We start from the raw sequence: 23,289 nt of genomic DNA, 5'->3' as shown, positions 1-23,289 counted from the left end.
CAGCTCTGTGACTCTTCCCCGAGGAGGAGCAGCAGTTTTTCCTCATCTGACCATTTTAAAAAACCTTTTTTGACGGATTCAAATTTTTGGAAATATGTTTCTCTACAATGTTAAAAGGAAACTTCAGTGTTTTTCAACCTGGAACTTATATTCCCCATGTTTGTGTGTAAGTGACCAATGGAGACGACAATTTTGTAAAATTGGTCCAATATTGAGCGGACGAGGAGGGAGAGAGAGGGCCAACAGGAGGACGGTGAAGGTCTGGTGTCACTCCTGGGGGGGATTTGACCCTCCGGCCACTGTGGGAGAATGTTGCAAAGAGTTGGACCTGTTGCTGACTGATATTAAGATTTCAGAACAAGACTTTTCCTTTAGTGAGTCTTGGTAATCAAATCAAAATCAAAATTACTTTATTTATCCCTGAGGGTAAATTCAGTTATTGTGGTAGAATCTCTGTTAGAATGAGACAGCCTGATGGCTGTAGGAGAGAATAATAATAATAATAATAATAATAATAATAATAACAATAATAGGAGAGAAGGATCTTTTGAATCTCTCTGTCCTGCAGCAGAGAGAGAGGAGCCGTCCACTGCTGTTTTTTTGGTCCATAAAGGTTTTGTGTAGCGGATGATCTGGTATTTCAGGATCCTCCAACATGTTGACAGGTCATCTCTCCACCACCTCCTCCAGTGGCTCCAACCTGGCTCCAACCACAGAACCAGCTCTGTAGACCAGAACCAGCTCTATAGACCAGAACCAGCTCTGTAGACCAGAACCAGCTCTTAAGACTAGAACCAGCTCTGTAGACCAGAACCAGCTCTTTAGACCAGAACCAGCTCTGTAGACCAGAACCAGCTCTTTATACTAGAACCAGCTCTGTAGACCAGAACCAGCTCTTTAGACCAGAACCAGCTCTGTAGACCAGAACCAGCTCTGTAGACCAGAACCAGCTCTGTAGACCAGTCTGATCATCTCTGTGTGTGATGCTGCCTCCCCAGCAGACTGCAGCATAAAACAACACACTACCACCACAGACTGATAAAACATCTGCAGCATCTCACTACACATGTCCAGAGATCTGAGCTGAGAGAAGAAACAGAGGAGGCTCCGCCCCTTTTAGTAGAGAGCGTCTGTGTTTAGGGACCAGTCCAACTTATTATCCAGGTAAACACCTAGATACTTAGAGCAACACCTCCTCCTCCAAAAGTCCTGCATTCAAAACTTACTGAAGTAAAAGTACTAAAGTATCGGCATCAAAATGTACTTAAAGTGTCAAAAGTAAAAGTACTGGTTATGCAGAATGGACCCACTCAGATTGTTTTATATGGTACTAAACATATTAGATTATTTGTATTGATGCATTTATGTAAGAAGTGCTTTAACTTTGTTAAAAAAAAATAGGGCTAATTTTCACTACAAAATATCCAGTTATGAGGTTTAATTAAAAAAATGTCAAATCACATTAAATGTATCATGTTTTATGTTAAATCTCGACTTGAAAAGTAACTAAAGCTGGCAGCTAAATGTAGTGGAGTAAAAAGTACAATATTTGCCTCTAAATTTAGTGGAGTAGAAGTATAAAGTTACATAAAATGGAAATACTCAAGTAGAGTACAAGAACCTCAAAATTATACTTAAGTACAGTACTTGAGTAAATGTACTTAGTTACTTTTCACCACTGGTTCTTGTGACTCCAGTCACTGAAGGCTTTTATCAGATCCCTATATTCAGATTCCTGTCCATTCCTGATACACGCCACAGTAGCAATGTCGTCGGAGTACTTCTGGATGTGGCAGGACTCAGAGTTGTATTGCCACATCCAGAAGTACTTGGTTAGACATAATAATAAATAGATCTGATCAAGTAAAAGGTAAAGAAAATGTTGTTATTTCTCTGTAGGGTCCTCTCCATAATGCTGACACACTTTTAGTTACAATCAGTTGCAAAAACAGCACTTTTAGTGGACTTACACTGATGATGCATGATGATGATTGCAGCCCTTTTTGCAGCTGCCTCAATACTGGACCAGTTTAACCCTCTATGGTACGGTGTTGCCCCATTTTTGGCCTGTCAAATTTCTACAATGCATGTTTTTGAGTGATGCGATACTTTAAAAAAGAGGGAAGAGTCTAGGGAACCCAGGAGGCCATATTGAAACCCTATTTTGCAGACTTTTCCAAGGGAAACAACTTTGCCATTCTGCGCCACAAAAAAAAAAAAATCACAAAACGCCATTTCCTGGCCCTTTTCCATCTGGAAAAAAATATATTTCTACTGATAGGTGAGTAAACCTTCATTTTTGATAGTTTCATACACTTAGACTGTTCAAGACATTCATTTTTAATGCATCGTTGGTTCAATGGTACAATGTTTCCTACAGGCAACATTCAGACAAGAAACCGGTTAAAAAAGTTCCTTTTATAATGTTTTTAAATGTAAAATGTTTTGTATTGTTCCCTGTTGAAGCTACTGAATCTTTTACACATGTTTATTAAATAAATGATGTTAAAATAATTTTAAAAACTCTCTTTTTCACTTGTGCACCTTTATGATACAATGTTGCCTACGGGCTAACAAACCCCAAAAACTTCCACAAAAACAAGAATTATAAAATTTCTTCAGGTTATGTTTGTTTTGTGTATTTTAAGACAAAAAAGCACTCTAAACATTTTTTTCTTAACAGGGATCATAATGCGTACCATAGAGGGTTAAAAAACTAGTGCTGCAATTAGTCACTTACACACAAAAACTCTGAATAAAAAGTTCCCCTTCATTGGTGAATAAAAGCAAAGGGTTTCAAATGAATGAGTCTAGCATGTGCATGCATAGAGGTGTGTTCATGTTTTTACCAGTCTGCAGGAGCTCCAGGTATGCCGCTGCTGGGTGCAGGTACCAGCACTGCGTTCCTCTCTTCAGTCAGGCCGACCCACTGCTCCACCAGCCGGGCTTCACGCTCTATATCCTCCTCTGACTTCTCTGGATATATAAATGAGGAGAAAGGTTAATAACCACAAAATATACAGACATTACACAGAGAATCCTTCTTACGGGTGTTTTCAGTAAGTCAAGGCTGTAACACAGAGCATCAGACCAGGGTTATAATAGTTTTGGATTTTTCATTAGTTTTAATTTCGTTGTGAATTTTTGTTTTCAAATTCAGTTCGTTTTTAGAGTGAGTTTTCTAGTTTTAGTTTAGTTTTTAGTTTTTGAAAATGCTTAGTTTTAGTTTAGTTTTTATTAGTTTTAGTGTTAGTTTTAGTTTTTTTGTAATGGGCTATGTGTTGGGTGCCAGATTCAAAGAGGTCATAATAAATGTTTCCTTTATTTCCTTTGGTTTATCATCTCAGCCCCAATAAGGTTATTAACTCTTACAGTTCTGGTGTTTTGTATTGTGGTTCTAGTGTAAACATCCCAGTCTCAGTAAACATATTCACCATGTGTTGCATGTTCAAATAGAAACACTGAATTATGAATGAAAAAAGTTGACAAAAACGAAAACTAAGGACATTTTCACTATAATTTTAGTTAGTTTTAGTTAGTTTTGTAACCACACAATACAGTTTCAGTTAGTTATCGTTTTTTACACTCTTTAAACTCTAGTTTTTATTTTTATTTCAGTTAACGAAAATGTTTTTTCAATTCTAGTTTTCGTTATTTCGTTAGTTTTCGTTAACTATAATAACCTTGCATCAGACTCACCTTGCTTGTGGATGATTTTCTTAATTTGTTCATCAAGATACTCCCGGCGTTTGATCAGGGCGTCTGACCAGCGCTCTCGAACACAGTTGAGATCTTCCTCCTGGAAACAGGCAGAGACTAGAGTCAGTGCCAGCTGGCTGAGGACTGCAGATGATGTGCTGTGGGGCACAGTGTGCTGTTAACAAGGTGAGGTGAGGGTGCACAGGCCTGATTTGTCTGAGAAAGTACCATAACTGCTCCTTAAAACACCCGCTAGTCAAGCCAAGTGAAAGCTAATTTAAGCCAATTTAAGAGCCAAGGTCCCAAGGTGCATTTTTGGCTGATTAAGGTCAATTTCACAAAACACACATGTATAAAACCTCCTTTTAACCCAGGGGTGTCAAACTCAAATACACAATGGGCCAAAATATAAAACTTGAATAAAATCGTGGGCCAACATTGAACAAATAAACCTTTTAATATATAAATATGGAACCAGCAACGCTTATAAACATACAATATATAACTAAATAGTGCAGACATGCAAAATCAAATTTCAAATAAAAATCACATCAATGTCATTAATTTATTAAATAAAAAATAAATAAAAATCGTATGCCTCTTTTCTATTTGCATCCTTCTGATTTAAATATCAAAATAAACTTTTTCAACAGGTTAATAAATTCTGCCTTTCTTTTCTCCATTTTTGGGAAGGGGTAGCTGGGAGACAGCTCTAGCTTGAGGTTGCTATGACGACTGTCACAGAGGAGCGTTTCTGGGTCCTGTCCTGATTGACGCGCCGAAACAACAGCAGGGCATTGTGGGATTTGTAGTATTAGCTGTAAATGCTCCGTCTAATACCGGCGGGTCAGCTTTTATAGTACAATAATAAGATAATAATTTGGTATTGCCTCGCGGGCCAGAGTTTGACACCCCAGTTTTAACCCCTTTACAACTCACACACACATGCATTCACACATACACACTTTCATGCACACGCCAACATGTCCTCCCGTGCAGCCACAGTCCTACCTGGATGTACAGCAGACCAGTCTGTGAAGGAACCATCATGTTCACAGGAACCAACAGACCTCAAAGCCAACCTTATTACGCTTCTGGTGTCAGCACACTTCCACCATGCAAAGTACTGTAAACCATGCAGCCATGCAATGCCCATATGATTCAGGTTCCGTTTACACGAGGACGGTCTGAACAGAAGACGCAAAAGTGGCGTCGCGTCTTCACTTTTTATTCCTCGTTTAGACGAGCGTTTTCGGGAGGAAATCTGCTGATACGGTGATCTAAAGCGTGTGAAATTGGATTGTATGCAGCCAGGCGGCATCACTTAAAGCCATAAGAGCATCTTTGGGCATGCAGAAGTTTTCACGCCACACATTTTCATCAGCTACTCCTTCCACAAAGTTCTCCTCCATCACTAGATCTCCCAGGTCTCGTTCACAGCTGTCTGGCTCCTCCCACCAATCGCTGCATCCAGAATGTGATGGAGGTAATTCCAGATCCTTCTCTGTTCACTAATACTATCTGTACATATCCTGTACATTTGGTGGAAAGACTCCTGTAAGTTTATTAGAGCTGCCAGAGCAGCTTGAAGGTCCCACCATGGAAATAATCCCACGTTTCTTTATTTCCTGTACTGGAGCATGTATGTGACGTAAACACATACGTGACGTGAGCAGATCAGATCAGAGTTTTGTGTCTTGTCAGTGTAGACGACACGCTACGGAGGAGAGGATTCAACTTTTCCACTTTGGAAGGTGGTTTCAGATTTTTGCGTCTTTAAGCCCCAAAAAAGCCGTCACCGTCTAAACGAAAGGCACTTCCCATAAAATATTTTGTCGGTTTTACCCGCGAGCGTCCTCATGTAAACAGGGCCTTAGTGAGTCTTATTATTCCTGCAGCTCTTCAGTAGTGACAAGCAAACAGCAGCATTAGTGTGCAGCAACCTGAGGGGGAAGGAAGGCAGGAGAGAGCGGGAAGGATCCCTGGCAGACAGACTTCTGGCTGGGAGCTCAGCCATGGGTGGGACTGTGTTTTGCACCAAGGGCTGCCAAAGAATGGTTGGTGTGATTGATAATTACAGCATGAGAAATCATCCACATGTGCAGCTGCTTTTTAATAAAAGCACTTATTTGCTTGGCGCAGCCCTCTGCCTACTGCCTTAGATGCCCTCAGCAACAGGCCTAGTGGCAAACACACGATGAGGTTTGGTTTCCTTCATGCTGCAGAGTGAGCTACAGGGGGAGCAGCAGCACGAGGAGACTGGAAGGTACCTGATAACTATCCATATCGTCTTCCTCCTCTCTCTGGCAGGACAGAACACACTTAGTCAAATGTGGGGAACCAGGAATAGGCCCTGACATGACAGCTCATAGCTCATTATTCACTGCTCATGTCACTTTCTAAGAATCGCAGTGAAAGAACAATTTACATCCATGATTTATGCTTTCCAGTAATGAATGTCGTTAAAAACAATAACCAGCTGCAGATTTTTTACTCTTTTAACCCTCTGAACCCCAAAGCAGCTTCAGGGATTTTTTGTTCCCATTATATTTTTCTCACTGTGGCTGACTTTAACTGTGATATAAAGGTCCTGCACCTCTAGTAAAAACAGCACAATTATGGTGAGGGAGAGGGAGAACTCAAAAATGACTTTTGTGCAGTATTACACAGTTATAATGCCATAAACCATAAAAAAAGAAAAAAAAAGTTTGAATAAAATCTAAGTCTCAGCCAAGTAATTAATGGCATCCTAGCGCAGAATTTAATGTTTTTTTACAGGATCAGAATAGTGCAAATAGTTTATTTTGTGCGAAACTTTAAATGAGAAATAAAGTAATTTTGATTATTATTGATTGTTACTTTTCTGATGGTGGCGCTCATTACAAATGATATATTCAAGGACCATCGGAAAGTTGAAAATCTGACGTTTAAGCCTTGTTTTACAGTTTCTGTCTATGATAAATCATTTTTTTTTCTTTCTTTTTTTAAAGAAAACATGCTTTTCAACCCTGCATTCTGATTTTGGAGTTCAGAGGGTTAATAATTCTGAATGAGGAAAATAAAAAAAAGGAGTTTATCAAATTGTCACTTCCTTTCTACATCAGGGCACATCAGTGCATGGTAACAGAACAAACAGGGCACTAATGAGTTTGTACATTCCTTGGCTTTCTTTAGAATCACTGCCAGCTCCCCAGATGAACCATGGCACGCAACCAGAGATGGACTAAACATACTCTGGCTAAACCAGCATAAAATTGTATAATACTGGCATGAAACACAAGTTCTGTTCACAGTCTAGGCTGCATGTGAGTATATACAACAATGTGTTTCACAGACCTGGTAGCTGTCTAGTGGTCTCTGCAGCTTGGTGGAGCGAGCAGACACACAGCCGATGGAGACAGACAGCAGCGCCTCCACCAGCAGAGGCAGAGTGCCGGAGTTCTGGACCGGCTTCACACACACCTGCAGCCTCCTGGAGTGACCCTGCTCGGACAAATCCACATAAATCAACATCAGTTGATTATAGTAACAGTTGTATAACAGTTGTTTATAATGACTTCATTAACCCATTGAAGCCTGGAAAGCGGACACGTCCTTTTGTAGTATTTGTATAAGCTCTCAAATACTTTTTGAATTTCATTTCTATCTGCTACAGAGGCTGAAAAATCTATTATTTAGTAGAAAAGTTGACACTTCTGTTGAATTTCCAGAAAAACTTCAGGTTTTAGGGGCTTATTTTAAAATCACCCAGAGGTTTTACAGGAAGTTTTAGGCCTCACTGGGTTAATTCAATTCAATTGAATTCAACTTTATTTATAGAGCGCATTTCATGCACAAGGCAGACTCAATGTGCTTCACAATGTACAGTACAGGCCAAAAGTTTGGACACACCTTCTCATTCAATGCGTTTCCTTTATTTTCATGACTATTTACATTGTAAATTCATCAAAACTATTAATGAACACATGTGGAATTATGTACTTAACAAAAAAGTGTGAAATAACTGAAAACATGTCTTATATTCTAGTAAGCAAAGGGTGGTTACTTTGAGGAATCTAAAATACAAGACATGTTTTCAGTTATTTCACACTTTTTTGTTAAGTACATAATTCCATATGTGTTCATTCATAGTTTTGATGCCTTCAATGAGAATCTACAATGTAAATAGTCATGAAAATAAAGAAAAACACATTGAATGAGAAGGTGTGTGTCCAAACTTTTGACCAGTAGTGTATATACATAATTACAGTTAAAAAAACAACAACAAAAAACACAGAAAAACAAACAAAAATCAATTACAAATGAATTGAAGAGTGCAGGTAGACAAGCTATTCCATATTCACCACATATACACTTACTTACTCACACATGTGCACCCACTGCCACAACCACACACCACACAATTCAACCAAATGCTGTAGAGAAAAGATAGGTTTTTAATCTGTTTTTAAAAATGGCTACTGATGTGGCAAGTTTGACTGAGTCAGGCAGGGTGTTCCACTTTCGCGGGGCATAAACACTAAAAGCTGCTTCTTTAGATGCATCATTAGTGATGATCCTGTTGAGTGTGTGTGTGTGATGTGGAGCAGCCAGTCTGACCTAAAGGGAACCTTGCTCATAGTTTTTCTCTGACCTGGCGGAGTTGGAAGACTCCTCCTGTGCTGATGTCTTTTCCAGGATGCAGCTCCACAGACGAGTACTCTCCCTGCTCATTCAGCTCCTGGATCGAGATCACCAGTTCGATCCTGCGAGACACCTCGCTCCACCTAGAACACACCACGGCCAAGATTAGTATTATGTGTGAAATGTTAAAAAAAGTGTGTGCAAAGGTGCAAATGTGATACCTGTCTCGGAGCGTCTGGGTCTTGGCCTCCAGTGCGTCTAACTCCCACGGTGAGCGCCCGTTCCCAGCACAGCGGTGACCCCACACCTCTATGGCCAACGCTCCGTCTGATATAAACTCCACAAAGTCATCCGTCACATGCACAACGTAGTCCTGCACAAAGACGAGGCGTTTGTAGTGCAGTTGATTAGAAAGTAAAAGAAATTAACAAAAGTTTCAAGAATTTATAATTCAGAGTTATGCTTCAAGGTAAGGTTTGTATTAACCCATTGACGCCGGGAAAGCATTACCGCATTTCTACCATTAAAACCGGGAGCGCTGTTGCGTCACTCTACCATTAAGGCCGGGACAGCGGATATGTCATTTTGTAGTATTTGTAGTTTTTTCCACCTATTTTCGGTCTCTTGGCCAATGAAATGCATCAGAATCATGATCAGAATCATGATCAGAATACATGCAGGAGTGTCGCAATGCATCATGGATGAGGAATATGTTTTTAGACGACATATTTTCACCGAAGAACAGACAGATTTGTGGCCATCTGGAGATAATAATAATATTATTAATAATATATTATTAATAATAATAATAATAATAATAATAATAATAGGCTAATTGATTGTGATGATGATGTAAGAAATCATGACTGTTTATGTCTTATATTACTTTATGCGTCGTTGAGTACCCTGAAAAGTGCAATATATAAAATGTATTATTATTTATTATTATTATTATGCTATATATTTTTTTTATTACAGTAGGCTAATGAGAACTATGTCTTGTTCTTCCAGTGGTCAAATCATGTTTGCATCTTGCTAATGGGCATGTATTAGTATTATGCATAGGATTTTTTTATTCAGACAAATGTAACATTTGCTGAGTATGTTGATTTTTTTTTAAAACTTTATTGAAGGTTTGGACAAATAAACTTCAACAAATTAACTTCTCATGAAAGCCACGGGTATAAGCTTTCAAATACTTTTTGAATTTAATTTCAATCTGCTACAGAGGCTGAAAAATCTTCTGTTGAATTTCCAGAAAAACTTCAGGTTTTAGGGGGTTCTTTCAGAATCACCCAGAGGTTTTACAGGAATGTTTCTCCAAGCGTTTTAGGCCTTAATGGGTTAACAGCCTAAAGTTTAAACAACCGTCCTGTTCACTTACCTTGCAGTGATCAAACTGGACAGTAAACTGGGCATCCGGGCTCCGAGGGGAGGGTCTGTCTGGGCTGACCATGGGAGGAGCCACAGTGGGCTCCCCGTGCTCCCAGAAGGTGTACTGGCAGAAGACGAAGTTGGACAGGTTGAGTGGCAGACCGGTAGCCTCCCTGACCCGCACCTGCAGCACAGAGCAAAGCTCGTCTTAGAACAAGATCTCCCAGTGAAATGCCTGTGCAAACAAACATGAGGTAAACAGTCCACAAACAATTTTTAAAAAATCAATCTTAGTTTATTTTACCCTGCAGGTGAGCCTCTTGGCCATGTGCACGATCTCCCCGTTGGTGTCCATCACCTCGTAGCAGCTGCTCTCACTGGAGTTCTCTGACGAGTCGTCTCCACCAGACAGCCGCTCTGGTACAGCTCCACTCACTCGCATCAGCTCAATGTGCAACCTGCCTGCCACCTGAACACAGACAGATAGTATCTATCATATTAAAAACAACCCCCAAAATGTCTACATTTGAGATATATGTGCATAATCCTTTCATAAGCTGCACCATGCATAATCTATGCTCCCCGCCTCTGGAACTCACTACCACCCCAACTCAGGAACATTGACTCACTCCCCCATTTCAAATCACAACTCAAAACACATCTGTTTAAAACTGCTTATTCCCTCTGATCACAATGACCCTGTCCAATCTATCTATTGTATTGTATTGTTATTAATTCTGTGTATTTTATTGTATTTTATTGCTGAATTTTTTCTATCTTTTTTGTACGGTGTCCTTGAGTGCCAAGAAAGGCGCCTCCACATAAAACGTATTAGTATTATTTATTATTATGTGTATGAGGCTCTTTGCACTTCTTGTTCCCCGCTGGTGGAACACACTACCAGTTCCAACCAGAGCAGGGGCGTCCCTCTCTACCTTTAAAAACCTCCTGAAGACCTTCAGAGAGCATCTTCTCTCCTAGCACCACACCATAATTCTAGTCCTCAAAGAATTGTCACTAGCACTTATTGATGCACTAATAGCTCTTATTGCACTAAACCTTCATTGTTTGTTTTTACACTTCCTGTAAGTCGCTTTGGATAAAAGCTTCTGCTAAATGACTAAATGTAAATGAATGTGTGTATGATGGTGCAGCGTTACCTCTCCCTGCTGGCTGATGATGGGGACCGCATATTGCAGTTTGACGTCATGGAAAAGGCACTCCAGAAAAATGTTGGCTACTCCAATTAGGTTGTGGTTCTCTTGGGCCTCATAGAACGGGTCACAGTGTTTACTGTTGGCCTTGTTATACTAAGAGAAAAAACAGAGAAACATTTGAATCATTTGATTTTTAAAAATCTTTTTTTACTTATCGTTTTCCACCGTTTCTTACCGTCTCCTCTGTGCCTTCCTTCCAGTCCCTGTAGTGGTCTCTCATGTCCACCAGTTTGTTTTCCAGCTTCTCAATGGTCCACACCTGCGTCCCCTTCCCTTTCCTCCGCACCTGAATGGCTGGCTCGCTCACTATTGCTCCACGCTGTACAGAAACAGGTGAACAGATGTCTCATATTTCAGATGTTCACATCTTGATATAATAAAATCTGCTCCGATGAGACACCATAACCTCCACTGTGATGACATGGTGGTATGTGCGACTGAAGCGGGTTCAAAGGTCTGACCTTGCGGTTGGCGCTGAGGTTGGCTGCAGGAATCTGAAGCGTGACCTGATAGTCGGTCAGTTTGTTCATCTCCTCCGACAAAAAGTTGGCTTCTCGCACCAAGGTGTTGGCTTTCACAACCTGCTCCCTGAGTCGAGACAGGCTCTGACGGAAAAGCTCATCCCTGACACACACACACACACACACACACACACACACACACGCAACAGAACACAGAGATCATTCATTCATGAAGACCTGCAGCCTGTTATGTACTCTCAGTGTAAACACCATCCTTGTTTACAAGAACGGCTAGTGTAAAACAGACAAAGTAAAGAAGAAAGTTTGAAGAGATTGACTGAACTTTAACTTGAAAAAAATATTTTTTTTAGTAAAAAGGGTCACTTAATCTCACATTCTCCCATTTGGCTCTTAACCTCCTGTGACCTCATATGTGGACATTTCATTTTAGGTTTTCTGGACCTTATATTTCATTCTGCTTGACTATATCTGCACTCTAGACTAAGAACAATACATCAATCAGTGTAAAAATCAGATGGCAGCATCTTGGTAAAGTCAATTAAGCTTTAATTAAGCTAATTAAGCTTTTACCCAGATAAAAGTGGACCAGGTACCAAAGCTGATCAGATTTTATGGTTAAAACTCAACTGTAGTTTGATGTTCTGTGCAAGTTTGACTATTTTTAGCATTAGCAACAAGTTCCGACTCTGCTAATCAGGAAGTATTCATTTGAGAACGAATAGACTTTTACTATCATTCTTCAAATGAGAGGGTGTAAATGTAAGGAAATAAAAAGTTTTATTCACTGGTGAATTAATTGCGTTATACAGTAAAATGAACCCATTATTTTTTTTCAAAAACTAATTCCTGTTCAAAGACAATGCTTAGTTTTTGTATTTATCAGGTCCTACAAATCCAAAATATCTAGGAGAAACTAACAACATATACCAAACAAAAGCTTGGGTCTGAGAATGAGAATGTATCTTTTCTATTTACTATTTATTGAGATGAGATGTATATTGTTATTTACTATTTATTATGCTTTTTTTATGAGTCCAGTACCTGAGTGCATTGAATTTCGTTGTATTTCCGTGCAATGACAAATAAAATCTAATCTAATCTAAAACATGCAAAAAGTGAATAAAAAAACAAAAGACAGCATATCTCTGTTTCCAGTGGTGCGGCAGCCTCCCTGCAGAGCATAAAGAGGGTGTGTGCATTAACTCACCGCTCCTCCGTCCACAGTCGCAGCTTGCTGTGGGGCGTGTGCGTCGGGAACGTGAGGCGCTCGCTGCTGCTGCGGTGGTGCTGTGGCGTTTTTTCAGGAGACAGCTGTTGCCGTAGCGACTCCAGCTCTCGCTCATACATCACCCGCTGCTCCTCCAGAGCCGTCCGCTTCTCCTCCAGGTACTGCTTCTCCAGCACCTGGACAACATTCTGCATGGGGTCTACACATGAGAAAATACAATTCTTCATTATAACCAACAGGAGCAGGGCAGTACTGCTGGAAAAAAAACCAAACAGCAACAGCACAGCTGAGACCAAATTAAGTTATATGATTAAAAAAATACATGTTTTAGATAAATGCCTTAGAATGTTACTCGTCTCATGGACTCTGGCTTTACTAACACTCATTAACCTCCTAAAACCCAAGCTTTTGTTTTGTATGTATTGTTAGTTTCTCCTAGATATTTTGGATCAATAGGACCTGATAAGTACAAAAACTAGGAATTGTCTTTGAACTCAATTTCCCTGAGGGAGCTATCCCAAGGGATCAATAAAGTTTTATCTAATCTAATCTAATCTAATCTGAACAGGAATTAGTTTTTGGGGGAAAAAGGGTTAATTTTACTGTATAACACAATTAATTCACTAGTTTATAAAGCTGTTTATTTCTTTACATTTACACCCTCTCATTTAAAGAACGATAGTAAAAGTCTATTCGTTCTCAAATGAGTACTTCCTGATTAGCAGTGTCGCAGCTTGTTGCTATTGCTAAAAAATAGTCAAACTAGAAACATTATTAAGCACAAATAAACAAGTTTTAACCATAAAATCTGATCAGCTTTTGTACCTGGTCCACTTTTTCCTGGGGATAAGCTGCTGATTGACTTCACCAAGATGCTGCCATCTGATTTTTATACTGATTAATGTATTGACTACTGAGGACAACAGGTCATAGTTAAGCAAAATTAAGTATAAGGTCCAGCAAACCTAAAATTAAATGTCCACATATGAGGACGCAGGTTCTCAGGAGGTTAAGGGTCTTTAGAGTAAATTATTGTCTCATAGTCATTTGCAGTGCATGTTGTGAAGTGTTCAACATTCAACAGAACAATTGAAACTTTTTGGATGAGCAAATGTAATGAAAAAGGAATCAAAAGATTAATAAATAATATATGTCTTATGTCTCTTATTCATCCCACCACAGCTCCACCCAGGTTGCATCTGACTAAAAAAATGTGATTTTGTAACAACAATCAACTAAGAAACTGAGAAAATAGTCAGCTGATTGTTGTTATTAACGCTAGAGTTGAGATTTACTAGACTAGAATGGCACACTTATGTGGGAATAAGATAGATTTGTTATATTATATTGCGCACAGAGTTCCAAAAACATGTTGATAGCTGTTTCCAGCATTTGTGTGTCAAGAAAGAGCAAATAAAACTGCCATGAAATATGATCAGGAACTCAATTTTCCAACACCGCATGAATGCAGCACAATCTCACAATGTGAAAAGTGAAAAGAAAACCTAACCTCTTGGTACACTGCAAAAAAAGCCAACTTGTATTTTTTGGCCTAAAACAGTGATTTAAGTTGGTAAAACTTGGAAATATAAATGACTGACATTTAGGGCAATAATGTAAGTTAGCACAACAAAGGAAGCCAGTTGTCTGCTCAAAAACAAGTTGGTGAGTTGTTGTTACTTATATCTTTAAGTTGGGGTTCACAACAAGGGACAATAGTTCTGATAACTCTTATTTCTTTGTTGGGAAATGCGGGAAAGCAGTGAAATTCATTAGTGAAAGCAGCTAACTGATGCTAGTGGCTAACTGATGCTAGCGGCTAACTGATGCTAGCAGCACTGCTTGTCACAGCTACATGAGTAGCCATTAGCGTATCAATGCTAACTCAAAATTGACATTTCATAGCGGCGTTACAATCGTGCCAATTCAGCACATTGCAGAAGTTAGCAGAAGTAAGGATTAAAAGAGTTGAGCAAACTCAAAAACAAAACTTAAAATATTTAGTTTAATTGTCCAACTTAAAATTTTATCGAAGTTTGTTGCCTTGAAATTTTGAGTTCACCCAACTTTTCTTTTTTTGCAGTGCAGAGGTAATAAAGAGATTGTTTTACAGTAATGGGATTTCTTGTGTTATAATTTGATCAGAGTAGCTGGAACAAGCTGAAGGTTCAGGAATAGATTTGTACATTCATACAGCTGGGGCCTGAAAGCCTAAAGGATCATGTACATTGCAGAAGGCAGATTATCCTAATCGTACCATTGTTCCCCAGAGTCTTCATTATAACCTCCATCTGAGCAAACTCGTAGCTGTAGTCCTGCTCAGAAGACGCCTCGCTGGCCGTCTCCACGTCCGCCTCCATGAAGCTCTCTCTGGGAGAAGCTCTGTCCAGATCCTTTAAGCGGTCCCGCCGCTTCCGCTGAGGCAGATTAATCCTACAGAACAGGAGTCCCAATCAGTGCCTCTTTAATGACTCTTCACACGTTTGAATGTGGTCACACTACGACAGATTATACCTGAAGAAGTGATTATTGCCCCATAAGATCCGATCTCCGTGCCACAGGTGCACCAAGGAATCGATCATTGTTCCGTTCACACAGGTCCTGCAGCAAACAGAGAGATTATATTCTCATAATGAGGGTGTCAAATGGAATTATAGTCTTTTTTTGTGATCAATTATTTTTATTTTCAAAAGAGGAGGGCATGAAACAAATCATATACAGTAATACAACAAGTAGTATTCACTTCCCTCCCAGGTTAGAGACATCCCCCCTCCCTCGATATCCCAAAAAGATCTTCTACATTACATACAGCGAACATCACATAGTACATAAGTCATATCAATGTCCTATATGCCAAAGTAAATGCATGAAAATAAACAAAAAATTGCATACACTACTGGTCAAAAGTTTTAGAACACACCAACTTTTCCAGAATTTAATTGAAAATGATGCAGTTTAATGTCTCAGTGTACTCTGAAATGAATGCACATTTGCAACATTTAAAATTCTTTATTGAGCATGATAGTGTTTTGAAAGTAAAAAAAAGATTCAAAATCACATTTTATGTTGGACTAAACGACTAAAAAAAGACACATAATGACAAAAAAAAGACACCAAAAGACACAAAATGACTAAAAAAAGACACAAAATGACCAAAAAAAGACACAAAATGACTAAAAAAGACACAAAATGACTAAAAAAAGACACAAAATGACCAAAAAAAGACACAAAATGACTAAAAAAAGACACAAAATGACAAAAAAAAAGACACAAAATGACTTACAAAGACATGAAAAGAATTCAAAAATGGACAAAATAGCCCAAGACTCCATAGAGTTAAGTTGTTAACCCATTTCTTGTTCCCTGAAAAAGGCCTACTTGTATAATTCTGAAATGTACATTATTTTTCAGTTTTGGTTAAGCTTACCTTTTTTTATTTACCTCTGGCAGTTCACCACTTACCTTTGTACCCTTTCAAGCTGTTCATTTGACTTGAACTGCTTGAATTTCAATAAAAAAAATGGAAAAATTGGGGTGTTCTAAAACTTTTGACCGGTGGTGTATATTTCAAGTAAAGATATCTTTCTCAACTCAGTAAATCTTTAACCATTGCCACTGCAGAGGTCCAGGTTTGGATTGTTTTCTGACTAGCTCCATGCATTTTTGCCACAGGCAACTCCATATAGAGTATGCTCAAAAATGATTGGAACCACTGGGTGCGTGTGAGTGTGTGGGGGGGCTTCCAGTGCAAGGCCAGCATTGTCTTAGCTGCAGTCAGCCCGCTAACAGAGCAGAGGACAGGTTCAGAGATGAGGTGTCATTTAGAAGTAGTATTTTAGGAGAACATGGTACACTACCGGTCAAAAGTTTTGGAACACCCCTATTTTTCCAGTTTTTTATTGAAATTCAAGCAGTTCAAGTCAAATGAACAGCTTGAAAGGGTACAAAGGTAAGCGGTGAACTGCCAGAGGTAAATAAAAAAAGGTAAGCTTAACCAAAACTGGAAAATAATGTACATTTCAGAATTATACAAGTAGGCCTTTTTCAGGGAACAAGAAATGGGTTAACAACTTAACTCTATGGAGTCTTGGGCTATTTTGTCCATTTTTGAATTCTTTTCGTGTCTTTGTAAATCATTTTGTGTCTTTTGGTGTCTTTTTTTGTCATTTTGTGTCTTTTTTTAGTTCTTTAGTCCAACATAAAATGTGATTTTGAATCTTTTTTTACTTTCAAAACACTATCATGCTCAATAAAGAATTTTAAATGTTGCAAATGTGCATTAATTTCAGAGTACACTGAGACATTAAACTGCATCATTTTCAATTAAATTCTGGAAAAGTTGGTGTGTTCTAAAACTTTTGACCAGTACTGTATATCTACCTCCAATAGGCCTGATAAAGTGGAAGATACCAACTTCCAAAAAAACGCCACATCAGAACACTCCCAGTACATAAAATGGAATTATATTCTTCATCTTTAAACTGGGGAAACTAATTGAGAAGGAACAACCCTTCTGTAGTGCGAGGGAGACATGGCTCTGATATCAAAGCCAGCAGCTCAGATCATAGATTCCTGTACAGTGAGGTCATGTGAAACACTGACGTCCAGTCATCCATGAAGGAGAAAGCCAACAGAGAGATGCAGAGATAGAGATAGAGAGTGTGTTGGAGGTATAGTAGCTCACCTGGCGTTCCCGACTGGCATCAGGGTGACATCACCGTCTGGGCACAGCTCCAGGACGCAGTGCTCCGGCTGGATCCCGATCCCAAAGAGCTGGATGTCTTGAGACGTGTCCGCCCCCACACGGGTGTGCTCCTACACACAGGTGGAGGACACATTAACCCAGTAGTTCTCAACCTTTTTGAGTCGCGACCCCCAATTTAACATGCATGTTGTCCGCGACCCCCGCTCACTGAACACAATCTCACACGCACAGTTCAGATCACCCACAAAAGAAACAAAATGACCAAAAAAAGGAAACAAAATGACCAAAAAAGACACTAAATTATCAAAAAAGACACTAAATGACCAAAAAAGACACAAAATGACAAAAAGGAAACAAAATGACCAAAAAAGACACAAATTGACCACAAAATGATAAAAAAAAAAAAAAAAAAAAAAAAAAAAAAGACACAAAATGACAAAAAAAAAACCCACAAAATGACCAAAAAGACTAAAACACTTTAACACAGTGGAGACAGAGCTGACTTCCAAAATGATTTGGCGACCCCCAGAAATCATCTCGCGACCCCAATTGGGGTCCCGACCCCAAGGTTGAGAATAGCTGCATTAACCCATTGACGCCGGGAAAGCATTACCACATTTCTACCATTAAAACCGGGAGCGCTGTTGCGTCACTCTACCATTAAGGCCGGGACAGCAAATATGTCATTTTGTAGTATTTGTATTTTTTTCCACCTATTTTCGGTCTCTTGGCCAATGAAATGCATCAGAATCATGATCAGAATACATGCGGGAGTGTCGCAATGCATCATGGGACTTTTCCAGAACTTTAAGTCATGGAGGAAGACGACTATAGCGGAGGGAGCTCAGCAGGAAGAGACGGAAGAGATCTGATGAAAACAGCACCGATCATTTTATTGCTGATCCGACTCATGTTCAGCTTCATGTGTAGACTTTCTCAGTCACCAAATAGCATCATTTTTGTGCTGGCAAATCCTGCCATGAGTACGGTCAGGCTCACCTCAAGGCTTTGGAAGCACTGGCGTTTTAGCCTTTATGTAAATATTTCATATTGAATATCTGTCTGTCTCTCTATCCTTTTTGTTTCTGTCTTGTTGATTTTTATTTTATTTTTTTATCATTGTGTTTTGTTCTATTGTTATATGGACTGCCCCTGTGTCCGAAATAAAGTGTTGATTGATTGATTGATTAATCTGAAAATAATTACACACAACATGTTGTTTCCAACTGTCAGGTCATAACCTCAAGTGATACAAAATGATGTTTATTGAACAAATTTAGTCAAGAGAGAAAAAATAAAACTTCAAATCCAAGAATTAAACCGTAGCATAACCAGGCTTTATATATAGATATATATCTATATATATATATATAGCGGAGGAGCTCAGCAGGAAGTGACAGAAGAGATCTGATGATAACAGCGCCGATGATTTTATTGCTGATCTGGACTTTGAACCCTCTGAACCAATCGACCGGCATTTATGGATGAGGAATATGTTTTTATGCGTTTATGTGTTTATGTGTTTATGTGTTTAATATGTTTTAGACGACATATTTTCACCGAAGAACAGACAGATTTGTGGCCATCTGGAGATAATAATAATATTAATAATATATTAATATTAATAATAATAATAATTGATTGTGATGATGATATAAGAAATCATGACTGTTTATGTATTTTATTACTTTATGCGTCGTTGAGTACCCTGGAAAGTGCAATATATAAAATGTATTATTATCATTTATTATTATTATTATTATTATTATGCTATATATTTTTTTTTATTAGAGTAGGCTGATGAGAACTATGTCTATTTCTTCCAGTGGTCAAATCCTGTCTGCATCTTGCTAATGGGCATGTATTAGTATTATGCATAGGATTTTTTATTCAGACAAATGTAACATTTGCTGAGTTTGTTGATTTTTTAAAAAACTTTATTGAAGGTTTGGACAAATAAACTCAACTTCTCATGAAAGCCACGGGTATAAGCTCTCAAATACTTTTTGAATAATTTCATTTCCATCTGCTACAGAGGCTGAAAAATCTTCTGTTGAATTTCCAGAAAAACTTCAGGTTTTAGGGGGTTTTACAGGCATGTTTTTCCAGGCGTTTTAGGCCTTAATGGGTTAAGGAAACAATAATCTAATCTGAAAATAATTACACACAACATGTTGTTTCCAACTGTCAGGTCATAACCTCAAGTGATACAAAATGATGTTTATTGAACCGATTTAGTCAAGAGAGAAAAAATAAAACCAAGAATGAAACCGTAGCATAACCAGGCTTCAGTGAAACAGCTTGTGTCTCTCTCATGGCAGTGTGGGTATTGTTAAACAAACATCCCAGCGTCCAGAGGATGTCCGACCCTGCAGCGAACTAACCCATTTCACATCACCAGAGTCATTCCACACTGATATGCCAGGCTGGCCTGCAGAACCAGACAAAGGCCTGTTGTTCAGGCTGCTTCCTCACATGCCTCTGCTCCTACAGGTCCAACCCACTGCTTGCTTGTTCCACTTCAGTGATTTGTAAAGTCCAGACGTGTTTTTTACTGGACTCCTCTCTGCTCTCACAGCGTCATCCGGATCACTGCACCATAATAGCCGTGCTTCAAGGCCCCAGTCTAAATTCAGTATTAGCAAGGTAATGGGTCTGTGTTCCTAATACCAGGGAGTAAATGAGTGAGTCACTAACTGGCTTTTCCACAGCGACTAATCCCTAACAGTTATTAAGAGAACTTTCTGGCTTCTGGACAAGCCATTAGTGTTTTGGATTTGTGACTTTTCCAGCCGCTGTAGACAAAAAGTTCACTTCACTGCAAAAAAGGTGTGTCTAAAAACAAGATAAAACTCAAATTCTGAGGGGAATTATCCAGCTGCATGGACAGATAATTCCACTTGACAACATTTCTTAAATTAAGATTAATTTTTAAATTAAATTAATAAATTAAGTTAATTCTAGAAATAAGTATGTTGAACACTTAAAATATGAAATTAACTCTTAAAACAAGATAAATTATCCAACATTTCTAAATCTTTTTAGATTTAAAGTTTTTTTATCTTGGTATGAGCCAAATCATATGCAGTGTTGCCATTTAAAACAACAACATGTCACAAAGATCTGCCATCCAATCATGGCCTAACCTCTAACCCGAACCCAACGGTCTATAAACCTACACAGTAATACAAAAATAAGCTCTTAAAATTGGTCCATAATTTAAGTTGAATTTAAGGGGGAACAATACAAGTTCAGGTGTTAATAGATCCACTTTAATCAAATGCAGACTGCTGAAGTATAAACTGGATAAGTCCTCATAAATGCATTACTGGAAGTGTTTATATTATTTTTCTACTGTGGTCACCTGGGACTGAGTACTGACCTGTCCAGGGCGGAAAACCTCACAACTGAAACAATAAATTAACTCTTGAACTGTCTTAACAAAAAGCCCATAAATAAATATTAAGCATTTGGCACAGGGGCATAGAGAGTAATTCATTCCTTAACAGGCAATATACTTATTGACATTTTTTGTTGCAACAAACTCGTTCCCTTATTGGGTTCTGCTCTCTCATTCGGCTTGAACCCAAAAGTGGAGTGTGGCTTTGCACCAAAGTCCATTTGGACTTATTCTTCCAAATTGTATGGCCAATCAGTAGTCTGAAAGAAAATTTAGTCTGTCACTGTGTAAGCTTTCAGCCCCGCCCACGGTGAAACCCAACACAGAGAGCAGACGGAAGGACAGAAGAAGTGTGACCAGAAATGCCAGCAAAACGTATAATATTATATAATATATAATATAATATTTTCTGTTATTTGGCTTAGGCAATGTGAAAAAAACACCAAGGCCCTGGTCCTATTGTGGCGTTATGTTGGCTCAAATGTTGGTAATATAAACAAACATGCATGCAGTTAATATCATAGTCAGCAAAAATGGTTAAGGCCATGTCCATATGGTAATGTAATGAAGGTGACGGAGCTAGTTATGACATAGTAATAACTGTATTACCTTCAGGTAGTAGACCAGCAGCTCGTTGAGGGCGGGGTCAGCGTTCAGGTTGACCAGGAAACACTTGTCGTCACCCACTTTAATCCCTGATGACTCCAGAGAGATGCCCATGCTCTCCAGCTGCTTCTGGCGCTCCTGTTAACAGAGATAGTAACCGTGGAACTGTACGTATAAACATGATGGATTCAGTTTCAGGTTTTGCAGAATGACAGATGTTCCTACAGTGGCGATCTCCTCCGTCTTCCTCAGTTTCTCCTCCCAGGTGACGGTCATCTCCTGGATGAGTTTCTCAGACTCCTGCAGCTTCTCCTTCAGCTCAGGAGCCTTCAGAGACTGATGGGAACAAAACAATCAGCATCAGGTCTATGTGGATCACCGTGTGATTTATCCAATCCAATCCACTTTATTTATATAGCACAATTTTAGCAAACACAAGGTTTCCAAAGTGCTGCACAAACAATAAATAAACAACACAATACAAAGAGATGTAGTAAACAATAGAACAGTAAGATGCAATAAGATAAAATAAATTAAAAATGGGATAAAAATAAATAAAATAAAATGTAAAATGTACTGCCCGCACAAAATAAAATATGCATGAATACAATAAAAACAATCATAAAATCAACACTCTACGTGGTGTTAAAAGCCAACGAGAAGAGGTGGGTTTTAAGAAGAGACTTAAAATGAGACAGTGAGGAGGCCTGACTGATGTGCAGCGGCAATTCATTCCACAGTGGAGCTGAGATGGCAAAAGCTTGTTCCCCTCTGAGCTTCAGCCGAGCTCTTGGCACTCTCAGGAGAAGCTGAGTGTGAAGCTAAAACAGGTGAAATGTGCTCATACTTTCTTGTGCCAGCTAAAAGACGTGCAGCAGCATTTTATATAAGTTGAAGGCGGGAAATGGCAAGCCTGGAAAGAATTTATCCTCAAGTTGTGATCCCTTTTAGCTCCATCCAACCCCTCCTCTCACCTCGGCCTGAGAGAGCTGGACTCGGAGCTTCTCCACCTCCTCCCTGAGCTCTCTGATGATGCGAGCGTTGGGGTCTTCGTTGACCACGGCGTGGTTGACGATCCTCTTGGCTCTGTCGGCGTAGCGCAGTGTGGACAGAGTCTCCTCGTAGTTATCAGCTGCTGGACTCACGGTGGCGATCATGGCCGTCTTGCTGTTCCCTCCGAGGTTATCCTGAAGACAACATCAACCACAAACAGCTGCTCACTTCTTCATCTCAGTGGAGGTGCAAAGATTACAACAACAAAGGACAAATGTGCAACAAAGTTTAAAACATTTTTATTTATTTTTTTAAGTCATCTTAAAACCTATTTTTATTCCTTGGCTTTTAACCACGCATGAGACTCTGCTCTTGTTTTTAGTGTTTTATGGGGGGTTTTTTCAACAATATTTTTTATTGAAGTTTCAAGTGCATATCAAACTTTGTCGAATATACAAACATTTTCATTTATATCCCCTCGAACATACATTCATTCACACAGACAAAGAAAATGAGTAAATAAAATGGACAGTGACAACAAACATCAATCTAATGCAAAATAAGTACTAAAATGAAATAAATAAGACTAAAGTGAAAAATATATATATATATATATATATATATATATAATAATAAATAATTAATAAATAAATAAATAAATAAAAATAAAAGGCAGGATCATTTCATGACCTATTGTTCAGTCAGTGTTATCCGTTCCATTGGTCAAGAATGACATAAATGATTCCCAAATCCAAGCAAACTCCTCCTGTTTACCTTTAACAATGTAGTGTTTTATGGTCTGCTTTTAGTTATTGTTTTTTTAAATTGTCTTTTAAAAAGCAATGAATCTATTTATTTTAGTGTTTTTTTCCTGTTTTATTTATTTTATTGTCTCTTGTTCTGTTTGTTTATGTACAGCACTTTGTTGCAGCTGTGGTTGTTTTAAAGTGCTTTACAAATAA

The 23,289-nt window shown here is 38.8% G+C and overlaps 1 protein-coding gene across 1 annotated transcript in view; it reads right to left on the bottom strand.

Annotated features, from left to right (window-relative positions):
- The window catches only part of LOC131975830 (kinesin-like protein KIF13A), a 55,800-nt gene that overhangs the window by 21,686 nt on the left and 10,825 nt on the right, over positions 1 to 23,289 (bottom strand). The window contains exons 8-25 of the mRNA XM_059338611.1: positions 22,309 to 22,521; positions 21,560 to 21,670; positions 21,338 to 21,472; positions 17,308 to 17,438; positions 15,138 to 15,224; positions 14,881 to 15,056; positions 12,603 to 12,822; positions 11,375 to 11,537; positions 11,089 to 11,232; positions 10,857 to 11,006; positions 10,001 to 10,165; positions 9,707 to 9,880; positions 8,544 to 8,695; positions 8,333 to 8,465; positions 7,036 to 7,182; positions 5,970 to 6,002; positions 3,700 to 3,799; positions 2,850 to 2,976 (exon numbers count right to left, since the gene is read on the bottom strand). Of these exons, the coding sequence (XP_059194594.1) occupies positions 2,850 to 2,976; positions 3,700 to 3,799; positions 5,970 to 6,002; positions 7,036 to 7,182; positions 8,333 to 8,465; positions 8,544 to 8,695; positions 9,707 to 9,880; positions 10,001 to 10,165; positions 10,857 to 11,006; positions 11,089 to 11,232; positions 11,375 to 11,537; positions 12,603 to 12,822; positions 14,881 to 15,056; positions 15,138 to 15,224; positions 17,308 to 17,438; positions 21,338 to 21,472; positions 21,560 to 21,670; positions 22,309 to 22,521 (2,561 nt within the window). The remainder of the gene's footprint in view (positions 1 to 2,849; positions 2,977 to 3,699; positions 3,800 to 5,969; positions 6,003 to 7,035; positions 7,183 to 8,332; positions 8,466 to 8,543; positions 8,696 to 9,706; positions 9,881 to 10,000; positions 10,166 to 10,856; positions 11,007 to 11,088; positions 11,233 to 11,374; positions 11,538 to 12,602; positions 12,823 to 14,880; positions 15,057 to 15,137; positions 15,225 to 17,307; positions 17,439 to 21,337; positions 21,473 to 21,559; positions 21,671 to 22,308; positions 22,522 to 23,289) is intronic.

The sequence above is a fragment of the Centropristis striata genome, chromosome 8, assembly GCF_030273125.1.
Source record: "Centropristis striata isolate RG_2023a ecotype Rhode Island chromosome 8, C.striata_1.0, whole genome shotgun sequence".
Classification (NCBI taxonomy): Eukaryota; Metazoa; Chordata; class Actinopteri; order Perciformes; family Serranidae; genus Centropristis; species Centropristis striata.
The sequence above is the reverse complement of the archived record's forward strand: the minus strand, read 5'-3'. Positions and strand labels throughout refer to the sequence as shown.